Source organism: Ceraceosorus guamensis, assembly GCF_003144195.1.
Source record: "Ceraceosorus guamensis strain MCA 4658 unplaced genomic scaffold IE81scaffold_96, whole genome shotgun sequence".
Lineage (NCBI taxonomy): Eukaryota > Fungi > Basidiomycota > Exobasidiomycetes > Ceraceosorales > Ceraceosoraceae > Ceraceosorus > Ceraceosorus guamensis.
This window is the reverse complement of record NW_020290091.1, coordinates 1-13489: the sequence shown is the minus strand read 5'-3', so window position 1 is coordinate 13489 and position 13489 is coordinate 1. Positions and strand designations below refer to the sequence as shown.

General features: G+C 57.2%; 2 protein-coding genes across 2 annotated transcripts; one reads left to right on the top strand and one right to left on the bottom strand.

Moving 5' to 3' along the window:
• The first annotated feature begins 538 nt into the window (after window positions 1–538).
• IE81DRAFT_258182 (PMT-domain-containing protein) lies at window positions 539–4144 on the top strand. The gene is made up of 7 exons (XM_025511373.1): window positions 539–1330; window positions 1474–1593; window positions 1674–1962; window positions 2046–2498; window positions 2573–3580; window positions 3753–4018; window positions 4105–4144. The coding sequence occupies exons 1-7, from the start codon at window positions 791–793 to the stop codon at window positions 4114–4116; spliced, it is 2688 nt and encodes an 895-aa protein (XP_025366915.1). The 5' UTR covers window positions 539–790; the 3' UTR covers window positions 4117–4144.
• A 6628-nt stretch (window positions 4145–10772) lies between these two features.
• On the bottom strand, window positions 10773–13253 carry IE81DRAFT_332102 (hypothetical protein; the record flags this gene model as incomplete). Its single annotated transcript, XM_025515296.1, has 1 exon — window positions 10773–13253. The coding sequence occupies one exon, from the start codon at window positions 13251–13253 to the stop codon at window positions 10773–10775; it is 2481 nt and encodes an 826-aa protein (XP_025366914.1).
• Between the last annotated feature and the right edge of the window lie 236 nt (window positions 13254–13489).

The following is a 13489-nucleotide window of genomic DNA, read 5'->3' as shown; positions in this document are numbered from 1 at the left end:
ACTGGAGCGATATGCGCTTGGCGCACACCCACCAGCAGTTGATACAACCTGTTCGACACGATACGAGCCTTGCACTTGCCTTCGCCTCTCACGCATCTCCTCACATTTCTTACCTTCGAAGACTCTTCTGACTCTGAATTGCTGGTTCGCCATCCGACCCTGGATTCGGATTCAGTAGGACTTGAACTTTGAGCCTCCACCAGCGGCTCCACTGCCCGACCATTCCCTTTTGGCGCTCAAGCTCGCGACTGCCACACCCGCTTCGCGCTTGCTCGCCGTACCGCATCCTTGTTGGTGTTGTGAGCGCATCACCTCGAGCCTCTGTCGGACGCCTTCGCTCATTCTTCTTGCACCAAGTCACAAGCCGTCGATCCGCATACCTGCCTTGCAGAGTGGCTTCTATCCATTCGCTTGCGGCCCATCACTTGCCAGTCACTACACTGCGCTCCCGCCGCCGTAGCCGCCGCCGCCGCCGCGTAATTGTCGGCCAATTCCCAGCTCGCGGTCGATTGTATCGATCGATCAATCAATCAAAGGTGCACGGCCACTCCATCCTGCATCTTCAATATAAGGCGCAGTCAGTGGAGGCGGCACAGCACCGGGCAAGAGTTGGAGGCAAGCCGCTTGACGGGAACGACGGCTGCGACTTTGAAAAGCGTGCGTGTGGTGAAGGTGCCACGCATAGCATAGGGTGCTGCAAGCGTAGCAGCGGGCGAGGTCATTGAATGGATTGCAGTGAATCCCTTGCTATAGATCTGCTGCTTGCTGGCTTTGTGCGCGCTTTTCCTCCATGACCTTGAACGCGCGCTCCCCGCACAATCACCCAGATACCCGAGCATCCCCTCCGCACCATTACACCATCACACAGCGACCCTCTCATCAAGCCCTCGACTTTGGATCCCCATCTTCACGCGCAGCAGACAGACGTGGTAGCGCTAGCAGCAGCGGCGACGGCAGTGGCAGCGGATCACCATCCCAAGACTCCAACTCTAAAGTCACGACTCGAGGAGGAGAAGAGTACGAGCTGAAAAGAGCGTACGAAAGCGGCCCTACTCTGCCCTTCCACTTGAGCAACACCGCAATGTCTTCGCAGGATCGCACCAGATTCGCCGTGCAGGGCGGCTTCGACCCTTACGCATCCGTCGAGAGGCTTCCAGCTGGCTACTTGCAGGCTGGCGAGGACAAGGTCAGGGAGAAGGGTGCGGGTTCGGGCATCGCTGCATACGCTAGGGCAGGACTGGATCCAGTCTCTGCACCCACCTCGTATGCTCCCAGCACAAAGGCGCGCTACGCTAGCTTGATTCCCGAAAAGAGACCACCCAAGAGTCCAGTGAGTGGGAGCAGCACATCTTGACGCAACACTGTCCGGTGGTGGCTGGACGGCCAGCAGCGTTCTTCGGTGCGCACCATGCCCATTACTCACCGTCGCTCACAAAAGCTACTTTCGCCACCATCGACGCTCTTCCTTCGCAGCTCGAACACGTGTCTTCTCTGGCTCAGTCAGAGACGGCGATGCTGCTTTTCTACACCTTTCTGGCCCTCTTGACGCGCCTATGGGGTATCGGCAAGGGCCCGCAGGTGATTTGGGACGAAGTGAGTAGAGCGATAGACTGGCGAAGCTGTCGTATTTTTGGCGGCTTCGACGTTGCTGACTAAGCTTCTTGCTCTGTCAGGCCCACTTCGGCAAATTCGGCTCGCATTATCTCAAGCGTGAATTCTACTTCGATGTACACCCGCCTCTGGGTAAGATGCTCGTTGGCTTGGCCGGCCTACTGAGCGGCTACAATGGGCATTTCGAATTCAAGAGTGGAGAGGCGTACCCGGCCAATGTCAACTACGTTGGCATGCGAGTCTTTTTGGCCTTGTTTGGCGTCGCCATGGTCCCCTTTGCTTGGGCCACCAGTGGCGGTTTGGGCTGGAACTGGCGAGCCAGGCATGCCCTCACAATCATGGTGCTTTTGGGTGCGTAGAGGCACATTTGGTTTCGAAACTCTCGAAGCAAGCAGCTACGACTATAGCTGACGCTCATGTCTTGGGACGCTCAGATAACGGCTGGCTTGTCATTTCGCGCTTCATCCTACTCGACTCTATGTTGCTATGCTTCACCTTTTCGACGGTGCATGGATTGATCATGTTCCACGGCCATCAGCATCGCCCATTTTCGCAGAAGTGGTGGTTCTGGCTAGCATACACGGGAGTCTCAATTGGGTGCGTGATGAGTGTCAAATGGGTAGGACTTTTTGCCATGGCATTGGTCGGGCTTTACACCATCGAAGATCTGTGGGACAAGTTTGGGGACCTCAAGATGCCCGTTCGGGCCTATGCCAGGCACTGGTGTGCCAGAATCCTCTGCTTGATCGTCGTTCCTCTGCTCGTCTACATGGCTTCTTTCAAGATGCACTTCCTCATCCTCAACCACTCAGGCCCTGGAGATGCTCAAATGTCCAGCTTGTTCCAAGCTCACCTGAAGGGCAATGACTTCGCCACTTCGCCTCTTGGTGCGTCTCGTCCTTTGTAGCCTTTTGTATTATAGTCGGTTTGGCACGCTGACCCAAAGAAGTCCTTCTCGCAGAGGTCGCGTACGGCAGCAAGGTCACTTTCAAGAATATGGGGTATGGTGGCGGCCTACTTCACTCGCACGTTCAGACCTATCCCGTCGGATCACAGCAGCAGCAGGTCACCTGCTACCATTATAAGGACAACAACAACGACTTCATCGTCACACCGACGTGGGACGAGCCAAGGCTACCAGTCGGAGGTGGGAGCGACGACCCTCCTCGCATGTTCAAGAACGGCGACACATTCCGCTTCGTACACGAGGCCACTGGGCGCAATCTCCACAGTCATGCCATTGCCGCTCCGATCACAAAGGAGAACTACGAAATCTCTGGCTACGGCAATGCTACCGTTGGAGACTGGAACGACCACTGGATTGTCGAGGTGGTGGACGACCTGGCCACCGGCAAGAAGGTTCAGAGTGGTGAGGTGGTGCGCAGTTTGACGACTCGGATGAGGTTCCGTCACAAGAATTTGGGCTGCTACATGAGAGCCGGTAGCGCGGTCTTGCCCCAGTGGGGATGGAAGCAGATCGAAGTTAGCTGCGATAAGGAGAACAATCCAAAGGACGAGCATACGTACTGGAACGTTGAGTCCCACCACAATGACAAGCTGCCCGCGGGCAGCGCCAGGTTGTACAAGTCCAGATTCCTGGACGATTGGCTGCACCTCAACGCCGCCATGTGGCAGTCGAACAATGCGCTCATTCCGGATGCCGACAAATTCGACATTCTCAGCTCCAGTCCCTTTGACTGGCTGTATCAATACAACGGGCTCAGGATGAACAGTTGGGCGCCTGAGTCGCGCAAGTACTACCTTCTTGGAAACCCAATCATCTGGTGGGGGAGCACCACCTCTCTCGCTATATTTGCACTCGTTTTCACCTACTACCTGGGTCGAATGCAAAGAAGGCACGCAGATCTCTCTGCTGCGGACTGGAACCAATTTCTCTTTGTCGGAAAGATTGCAGGACTCGGATGGGTGCTCCATTTCATGCCTAGCGCGATCATGTCCAGAGTTCTATGTGTGAGTGGCAAGCAGCTTTGAAGTCCTCCTTTCGAGTCTCAACGACCGCTGACAGCCCTTTCTCGCATGCCACAACTTGCGCTCGTGTACAGGAGTGTCGTGGAGCCCTCATGCGGATCGACTCTACATTTCTAGGGCTTGCTGACATTGCCCGAACGCCTGAACCGCAGACCTGCATCACTACTTGCCTACTCTCTACTTTGCAACCATCATGCTTGCGCACCTCCTGGACCATTTCCTGTGGAATCCGTCCACGGCTCGGTACAAGGGTAAAGGTGGCGTACGAGCACCGCTCAGCGAAGCCCGAAAGAATACCGCCTTTGCGGGCTTCGTTGGTCTCATCTTCGTGGTCTTCTTGATCTTCAAAGATACTGCGTATGGAAGAGAGGGCAAAGCAGAGAACTGGCCATTGGTCAAATGGAGGAAGTCATGGAACGTAAGTGTTGCAGACGGACATTTTGGCCAACGTTTTTGACGTGAAGATGGCGGCGAGCTCTGACTCCTCCTTCCTGCTGCGTCCAGATCCACGATTGATGTGCTGTGTCAAGCAATGCGGCATAGTCGTCTTGCTCCGAAGCCTTGGAGCACACTACACTTCTTTCGAGAGGTGAAGACTCTTCATAAAAGAGATCGCAACTCCCGTCTCATCGGATATTGCAAACCCTGGAACCACCACACTGCGTCCGCGCGCCTGGCGCCTCAGGACAGCCAAATGAACTGGATGCGTTTCGTGAAATGCCTCTGGCTGATTGAGGGTCGTCGTCAGCAGCATGAGCATGTGGCTTGGTAAGCAGTCTGAGTGTGGGAACTTGAAACTTGTTGGCACATCTGAGGAGAACCTGTCGCCGCGACGATGCTCCGCGAGACTTGTGTCCCTCTCTTTGCCTTCCAACTTTGCGCCGTGGTTGTCCGGCGATGCACTAGCTTGGGCTGAGTGTGCTAGGTGCTCGGCGAGATCTTGCACTACATCACAAAGTTTTGCCGCTGTGCCGCTCGGCTAGTTGAAGTCACTCTCCGGCTTACAAGTGGTGGCGATGTGGCCAAAATCGTTACGCGGCATCGTCATGAGACGCAGTCAGTGTGACGCCCACCTAATGTCGGCCATTGATTACTTGTATGCAACGCAGAGTTTGCAAGGCGTGTTGAGCGAAGTCAAGCACCTTCCGGACTTTGTGCGATTCGACCCAGGGCTGATCGTATCCCGGCGTGACTAGTGCCCTTCGCTAAAACCCACAAGCTCTTCTGGCCATTTAATTCGAGCAAGTGTCTGACAGCTTTGCGGAGCCGACAGCGCCTATTCCACTGACATTTACCACGTCGCTGCCCATCGTCTTCCTTAGTGGACATGAGTAGAGTTCGTCAGCGGCGTCTTCAGCTCGAACGCCTCTGTTACTCGTGAGTCTTGCCAGACTTGTACGTCGACATGCAGAGGTGCGTAAAATACAGCCATCTTGGTGCATAGCTGACCGGCGTGAGAGATCTCCCGGTCTTGTCATTGCACACTCCGCACGATCCGTCGGAATCGTCAAGGGGATGATCTCGGATGGCCTTTCGATTCGGCGCAAACTGAGCTATAGTAGCGTTGCAAGACTCGCTGTATCTTGCAAGTGAACGTGACCGTGTTCTCGATGCGTTATGATCGAGTCAGATGGCTTTGTCCTTCATTGATCGACGGACGATCAAGAACCGACTGGGCTTCTGACAGCCGTCATTGAGGACTCGCATTAGCTTCGATTCGATGCCGATTGCCAGACGAGGCAGTCGACTCGGCAAATTGCCGTGGATGCGCACCCCCTCGATGCACTCGCATCGCTCGGAGATGTCTGCAAACCTCCTCGCGCCTGTCCGTCTGAGGCGTCCCGACCTCGGTGATTCAATTCAACACAAGGGCGCGGCGCGCTGACCTCGAATTCGCGTGCTCTGGTGCAGACAGTGATTAATTGAGTGCGTGTGATGGGAGTATGTGGATGCCTGTGACGTCATCGACAATCGTCATCCCCGGCTCGTATCAGGACTCAAAGCTCGCTTCGAAGAATCACGAATGGCAGAGCTTGGACTTAGGCTCGTCCTTGTGACTCTTTCGGCGCATATTCTCACTCATCGAGACCATCCGCCATGGCTCCACATTGCTGCGACAAGTCCGACGAGACGCGTGGCGAGCAAGCGGAGCCCGTCCATCAAATAGTGATGAGGCAAGATCGCCAGGACTCTGTGCAATCGAACACTGCGGCTGTGATGAGCTATTGCGGCAGATGCGGACACCGACACGTATGGAAAGGGGGCTCGCTCTACACGTGTAATTGAAAGCACTTCCGGAACCTCTTGAGAATCTCGACTACAATGCAGAGGATGTCAGGTATGGTCACGCCGTGCGTTCACATTTTCAACTGTGGTCGGATCCCATTCCCCTTCGCGCCCTTGTATCTTGTACCATACCTTTACAGGTGTGACGCAACACGAATGGATCTCCCTTGATCTACCCCTAAACTGTCACGTGCAGTGAGTACTCACGACAACCTCTCTACCAGCGCCAGCTGAGCATATTCGACCCGCCGTCAGCCTACGTGGATGAGCCTGACGCCTGAAATGATGCGTTTGCCAATCAATTGCTGCCCCCTTGCGGCCGACCACATTTGCTCGCCCACGCATTCAGGATTTACAATCCGTCATTTGCAGCGATGGAACTTTGCGCAAGCCATGGTCGCGATGGCAACCGAGCTTCCAGACTGCAAGCAACTTAAGTAGGGCCGCCGCCCGCGACCACGCAGTGCATAGTGCGGTCTTTCCAGCAGCAAGTCGAAGTCGAGAGCTTTTCGAACGTGTCGGGTAGGGCCGCCCCTATGTGTGATGCGTCATGTGCAGCATGCAGCTGTTGCGGTGCTCCTTTCACTCGGAGGGCACGACGAAAAGGAGTGTGAGGGAGTTGCTTGGGCTGCACTCGCGGCTCATCTTTTCGAGCAGATGTTTGGAGCGTCGGTCTGCTCAAAAACGACGTTTGGTCATAGTAAGATTGCTTGGTGTCAAATTGCTATATGCTTGCCCTGTTCACCGTTGACTGCTCATTCATTGATGGTATCCGAGTCGAGTGTGTACAACTGCCGATGAGCTTCCATGACTAGCTCTCGTCTACCATTTGAGCTCTATGTGATCTTGATCTCTACTTCCACCAGGGGGCTGTCTTCCTCATGTGCAAATGGGCTCCTCGATCCCCGTTCAGGTCTCCAGTTTGCCCCAATACCTCCTCCTAATCTGCTCCAGCTCTCTTGCTATCCCAATAGCCTCCTTCATCTCCATCTCCCCATCGAAAAGGCTGAGGTCCTTGACGCCTTCGCATACCCACAAATGTTTTGGCACATCCTCCTCATCGCAGTGTGGGCAGCTCCTGTCAAGGTTCCAGAAGATCCTTGACATCTGCGCTCCGCTCATGTAGTTCCCCGTGGCAAACCGCCACCAGGCGTACGCGTCCCTCTTCCTCCCCGCTTTCCAAAGCTCCGACCACCTTCCCTCTTCCTTGAAGGCTGCCTTTGCTCTCCGCGCTGTCGAAGCTTTGAACTTGAAGACCTCCTGGCCCCCTAGGTGGACTCGCTCCCACTGAGGCCTTGCTCGGGCCTCTACAACGCTTTCGTCGAATTGTATCGGCGCCAGTGCCTTCCGTAAGGCCAATTTCTCTGCCTCGCTGGATGCCTTGAAGCCCTGCAGAAAGTTGCTTACTTTCTTGCGATGCATGCTCGCTCTCATGCGCGGGTCCTCGATTCTCTTCACGAACTCGTTCTGGTGCCATGGTAGCGCGCCAATGTCTTCCGCTGTAGGCTTCTCGATGGTGAGTCGAATTTTCTCCAGGACGGTGAGTAGATTGCGTGTTGTGGCCTCGCCCACGACCCGCTCCGCCTTGAGGCCTCCCTTATTCCACCCGTAGATTTTGTTCGGGTGGCCCAGGAGTCTGGTCAGGGCCTTGTCCAGCCAGGGTGCCCATAAGGGTCGTTGCTCTAGACTCCAGCGTTTCCAGACTGCTGCTGCCGGCAAGCACACCGCTTGCAACCGCACGTCCACCAGACCCAAGCCTCCCATGGGCCTTGGCGACATCAGGACATCTCTCCTGCAGTGTCGGAGTCCCGGGTATACCGTCCTTCCCACAATCCGGCATATCCCTTCGACAAAGGCTTTTGGTGGCGGGCCCAGTGCCATTGCGTGCCACGCTTTAGACAGCACGTGGACGTTCAGGTACGCGATCTTGTTTGGTACACTGGCGTACCTCGAGACCCCTCTCGCTACGACCGCCAAACTCTCTTGTTGTTTTTGCCACCAGGCCAGGACTGCCCGTTCGCTTGTTCGGACATTGATGGGGAAGCCCAGGCATGTCCAGACTCCTCTCACGCAGGTGTTCGAGAATTCGTTGATCCAGGCTAGTTGCCACGATTGCGTTCCCAAGGGAATCATTTTGGTCTTGCCCTTGTTCAGTCGTGCGTTTGCCGCTCTTTCATAGCAAGACAGTATCTCAAAGAACTTGCGGACTGTACGCCAGCACAGCGATACTGTTGTGTCGTCCGCATACGCCACCCAGCCAAGGGATCTGTGCACTGCTTGTTCCCTGGTTAGTGTTGAGAGGAAAGGTTGTAGCGATAGCACAAAGAGAATTGTGCTCAGGCTATCGCCTTGTCGAAGGCCCGTCCGCATCCTTACTGCCGAGGATATTCTGTCTCCCACCAAATATCTCGACCGTGGTGGACGCTTTCCCCAGTCTCCATACAGGCTGCGAATCCTCTTGAGTGTGGATGACGGTACTCCTTGGTGCTTCAAGCAGGCCTCCATCCAGTCCCAGTCGACCCTCTCGTAGGCTTTAGCCCAGTCAAGTGCCGCTAATGCCACGCCTTCGATCGGCTCCTCTCTTGCGCGGTCGAGGAGTAGGCTGAGCTGCAGAGCAATGTCTGATCCGCGCCTTCCGGCTATGAAGCCTGCTTGTGCTTCCGGGACCACTGTCCTGACTAGGGGCATCAGGCGCCTCGTCAAGACCCTCGTATACAACTTGTAGTCTGTATTGAGCAGGCTGATTGGGCGGTATCCGCTGATCTCATGCGCATCTTGTCCTGGTTTCGGGATCAGCCTGACGTGCGCTTCCATCATCGACTCCGGGAGATTGTCTGGGTATCGCAGGATGTCCAGAAGGTGTCTCCTGATCCGCCTGATGCTGTATATCTCATACGGCAGTCCATCTGGTCCTGGTGCTGAGTGTGTCTTACCAGTCGCGCGCACCTTGTCCATGGCGTTGACCAAGTCCCAGTCCTGTATTGGGGCTTCGAGTCCCTTGAGCGTGGCCTCCTCCGTCTCTTCCACTGGTCCCTGTAGTAGTCTCTCCTCATCCTCTTTGGTCCGTCCTCTCTGCTCCGCAAACTCTTCTTGTTGTTTCTCAAAATGTCTTGCTACAAACGCTGGCGCCGTTTCCGGGCCATGCATCCTGCCTGTCGCTCTCTCCCTCAGCGCTGGCATCTCCACCTTCTCCTTGTATTCGTAGGGCCTCCTCACCTTCTCCTCCCTATATCGACTGCAATCCTCCAGGATCTGCTCCCCGCACACTTTCAAATCTTTCTCTATCTGCCGCATCGCCTTGCCAAACCCTTCTGTCTGTTTTCCACCTCTTTCTTCTAGTGACAACATTTCGCTCTCCACTCCTGCCCTCCGTGCCCGCAGCTCTCTCCTTCGCCTCTTTTCCTCCTCTTTTAAACCCCTCACATACCTCCTTGCCCAGTCCCGCAGCTCCGCCTTCGCCCAATCCCACCACTTGCACCTCTCGTGATGCGTAGGCTCCTCCCCTAAACTCTCCTCTAGCAGGCACCATCTGTCCACCAGCCTATCTTCGAATTCTCTATCCTGCAGCCATGTTGGGTCCAGGCTCCACCTCTCTTCCTGTCCTCCTGCTTTGGCCGCGCCTTCCTGTTTGATCCGTTTCTTGCGCGTCGCTCTTGCCCCACCTTGCAATCGTATTATGGCATCCACGGTGTAGTGGTCGCTCAGCTCCGTGTAGGTGGTGGCTGCGCCATCAACCTTGCCCGTGCTCGGCTCCATTGCTACCAGGATGTGGTCGATGCGGGACAACGACGAGAGGTTCCCGTGCTTGTAGTTCGGCCTTGTGAACGGGCCAGCTCTTTTCCCAATGGGGTAGCTTGTCCTGACCGCGTCCACATAGGACCCCAGGTCTTCTGCTTTGTCCCAATGGTGGCTGTGTGAGGAAGGCCCTTGTGTCCATTTGTCCACTTTTGGGTCGGGGTAGTCGTTCATGTCGCCCATCACCAGGGACATCGTTCCAGGTTGCGGCGGTATCTCCAGCTTTGTAAAGAAGGTCGCTCTCTCCTCGTCATTTGCCGGAGCGTAGATGCAGTTGACTCTAATCTTCAGATCCTGGTCTCGGACCAGCATAGTGAGCAGCCGGCCCCCGTACCTCTGGGTCACCTCGTCCACTCGGAGGTGCGCTCTCGTGAGGATAGCGCAGTGTTCACTGAAGAAGGTGCGGCCGCTCCAGCACATCTTCAGAGCTCTCTGCTCTTTGTCGTCCTTCAGTCGGTGATCCTGCAGCGCCAAAATATCCGCCTCGCATCCCTCCAGTAGCGTCCACAGCGCGCATCTCTTGGTTGGATTTGCCAATTTGCCCTTTAGTCCTTGAGCGTTCCAGGTCCGCATCACTAGGTCGTGTTTTCCAGTTCGGCGCATCGCCCTCTGGGCCATGTGGCCCTCTCTCCTATTTGCTGCGCCGCCCGCATCGCGTCCTGCCCCTGCTGCGCTGGCACTTCCCCGCGTCTGCTCTCCCAGCGCGCGTCCTCGCTCTTTCTTGCGCTGCCTGCCAGCACGCCGCCCCGTGCCGGGCTTTTCGGCCTCTACGTCGCGCGCCCCGTCACTGCTGTCCTCTCCTCTCGTGCCCCTCTCTTCCTCTCCACGCGTCTGCGCTTCCGACGCGCGTCCTCTCCTTCTCACGCGTCGCATACGCCTCTCTGCCTCCGCCCCCTCTGCATTTATGTTGTGCGTCCCGTCCCCGCCATCTTCTCTCCTCGCACTTCCATCTCCCCCTTCCCTTTGCCTACCCCTCGCAGTCTCGACTAGCCCTTCTCTTCTTTTTATCGCATCTGCCGTCAACATACCCGCCTCCTCCTCCTCACCAAAATCCGTCTCTTGCCTTGGTGAGTGCTCCTGCCATGCAGGCATCATTTCCGCATTTTGGGAGACGGGGAGCTTGCTCTCTCCGTACTACCTCCGGACGAGCTGGAGCTGGAGCTCCCAGTGCTCATCGATCTTTTTGTTACAGGCGTGGACGCCCGGGATGTTTGTGAGTGCCTGGGGCTGTTGGTCTCCCTCGGCTCTCGGCTTCTACCTCTGTGCGGTCGTATTGACCCCCCCTGATCCCTCTGTCTTCTTCCCAGGACCTGTCTCGACACGGCCTCCACACCATCCTGTTGGAGCTGTGACAGACTCAGGGCCCCGCCACCTTTCTTTGCCCATTCCCCCATCGGGAGCGGAGCATCACTTGGGGTTTCAAACCAGTCCCCTAGCGATGCGTCCTGTGGTCGGCCGGTGCCTCCCTTGTCCTTCTCCTCGGTCTCCCCCTTCCGCCGCTCGTCCTTTTCCGGATGGCCATGAGTCTCCCCAGGAGATTCTGCCCCCTGCTCCTGCTCATCCTCATCCATCGCCTCGGCTAACATTTCGTACCTATTCTGTGTTCTTTCAGCGCGCGTTGGGGCGCTTGTTGCGGTCTCCCTGTCTGGGTGAGTTCCTCTCATCGCCCTCGGTTCTGTTGGGGCTCCCGGTATCTCTGCCCGTCTTCCCGCCCCCTGGATCATCCATGTCCTCTCCTCCGCTCCCGGCCCCAGTCTGGGGTCCTGGTCCTCTCGCCGCCCTCGCTTGGCGCTGCCGGGCATCCATCCTCCATCCCCTCCGATCCTTTCCCCCTTGCACTGGATCGCCTTATGCCCTATTTTTCCGCATCTATCGCACTTCAGCTTAGGGCAGTCACGGATGGTGTGTCCCGTGGCCTTGTGCCATGCGCAATACTGGGTGTGCGGGTGCCACAGGTCCATCACGCTGTCCCCAATTTTTACATTTGCCGGGAGTTGGGCTTGTAGGAAGGTTCTCCTATCCCTCTGCGCGCCGTATCCCGGTACGTGCAGCAGCAGCATCACTTGGAACTTGCTCTTCCCGGTGTTCCACATCACCTCCCACGCGTGGATCACCTTTAGACCCGGGGCGCTCTGTGGAAGGTTTTCAATCACTTTTTCTGCCGACATTCCTGCTCCCCCCGCTCGGCCGGCGTAGAAATCAATGGTCGCTACCACCCGGTCCTCATCTACCAGTGACGGCCATTGGAGTTCTGCCATCTGCCCGTTCCAGTCCAGGCGGACTGTCCGCACTGCCCTGAGGTGGTCTGGGTCCTGCATCACCACTTCGAACGCGCTCCTGCCCTGTCGCGCTTCCCTCCTGCTGACCTCTGCTACTCCTCTCACTTCCGCAGGATGCCCGTTAACTTCGCAAGCAAAAGCTCTGTCAATGGCCTCCAGGAGTCTGCCCTTCTCCTGGGGCGTGACGAAAGGCACCGTCACCCTCACCGTATCCATCGGCAGGGAGCTGTGGCTCACCTTCTGGCTGGAACGGGCCGCCAGCAGGTCGGCAAAAGCTGTCGTGGCACCGCCCTGGTTGCCAGGCGCTCCTCCTGCTTCAATCAGCCGGAGGTAAGTGGTCTGGTCGAGGTGCTGATACCCCTTCCTGCTTGCGCCGCAAGAGGTTGCAGTCGTGCCCTCTACATGATGAAGAGACTGCCTCGTCCCTACTGATGCCACTGTGGCAAAACTCCTGCTAGCGGCTGCTCCGCACTGCGTGTTCGCTGCTGTTGCGGCCGTATGATCACGCTTCTCTGCTCTTTCTCCTGTCTGCGCAGATCCGCCCTCACCTTGCGGTGTCTGCCCAGCCGCCGCTTGGTCCTCTGCGCCCTTGCGCCCCGCCCTAGCCTCCGCCAAAGCTCGCCTTATCTCCTCCGGTGCCAGGATGCCGCGCATGATCCCTAGCACGTCGGGCGGCGGGGAGCTACTCGCGACGCTCCCGGCCTCCCTGCCTCGTGGCAATCGCGTTGCCGGCGCTGCCCGCGCGGCCGCAGCACCATCCTCGCTAATCTGGCCCTCCTCCATTTCGTCCCCGCTATCCGTCGTCATTTGGCCTTGAGCCCCTAATCCTGCGGTTGCCTTCGCAGTACTTACTTGCTTTGTCTCTCTCGCTCTCTCTCTTCCCATCTCCCCTAATAGATCCATCGCTGTTCGCGGCTGCCTCCTATCTTGTGCGATCGTCTCTCTCCCCTTGGTCAGGCGTCTGGGGTACGGGTTTGCGGCTTCCCTCCCTGTCAGGCCGTCCAGGGGTGAAGCGCCCAGCCCGCCGCCCGTTCTCGTGACTAGGCTCGAGCTCCTGACCCCTTTCCCTGCTGCCCCCTTTGGCGTGCCGGCCGTATCCTTCACTCCCTGGTTCGTCGCCCCCATGTCCGGTCCGTCCTGCGACACAGCCGGTCGCTTCTCCGTGCCTGCTTCAACGATCTTCCCAACGTCCTCACCCTGTGTGAAGCCTGGTGTGTGGGCGCGTGGTTCCCCAGGGCGGTCTGTGCTCTTGCCCGGGGTGTTGCCCCCGCCTTCTTCGCGGCTGTCGTCCATCGTCGGCCCTTCGGGGTCGCTACAGCTCGATGGTGCCGACAGGGTGGTTGGGAGGGCTGCACAGCTACTTTGCCCGCCCCTCCCGAAAGGTTCGTGATGTCTGTGATCTGTGTTGTGTACGTGAGTCTCCCTGTGTCGGAAAGCGATGCCGGGTGGAACGGCCCCTAGTGCAGATCTTGGTGGTAGTAGCAAATACTCTGGTGGGAACCTGGAAGGACTGAAGTGGAGAAAGGTTC

What these genes read in the sequence shown, in the direction of transcription:
- IE81DRAFT_258182 (XM_025511373.1), top strand. Translation starts at nt 791, where the DNA reads ATGACCTTGAACGCGCGCTCCCCGCACAATCACCCAGATACCCGAGCA. An exon ending in AGAGACCACCCAAGAGTCCA is followed by an intron (nt 1,331 to 1,473) that starts GTGAGTGGGAGC and finishes CTTCCTTCGCAG; the next exon opens with CTCGAACACGTGTCTTCTCT. An exon ending in CACAATCATGGTGCTTTTGG is followed by an intron (nt 1,963 to 2,045) that starts GTGCGTAGAGGC and finishes TGGGACGCTCAG; the next exon opens with ATAACGGCTGGCTTGTCATT.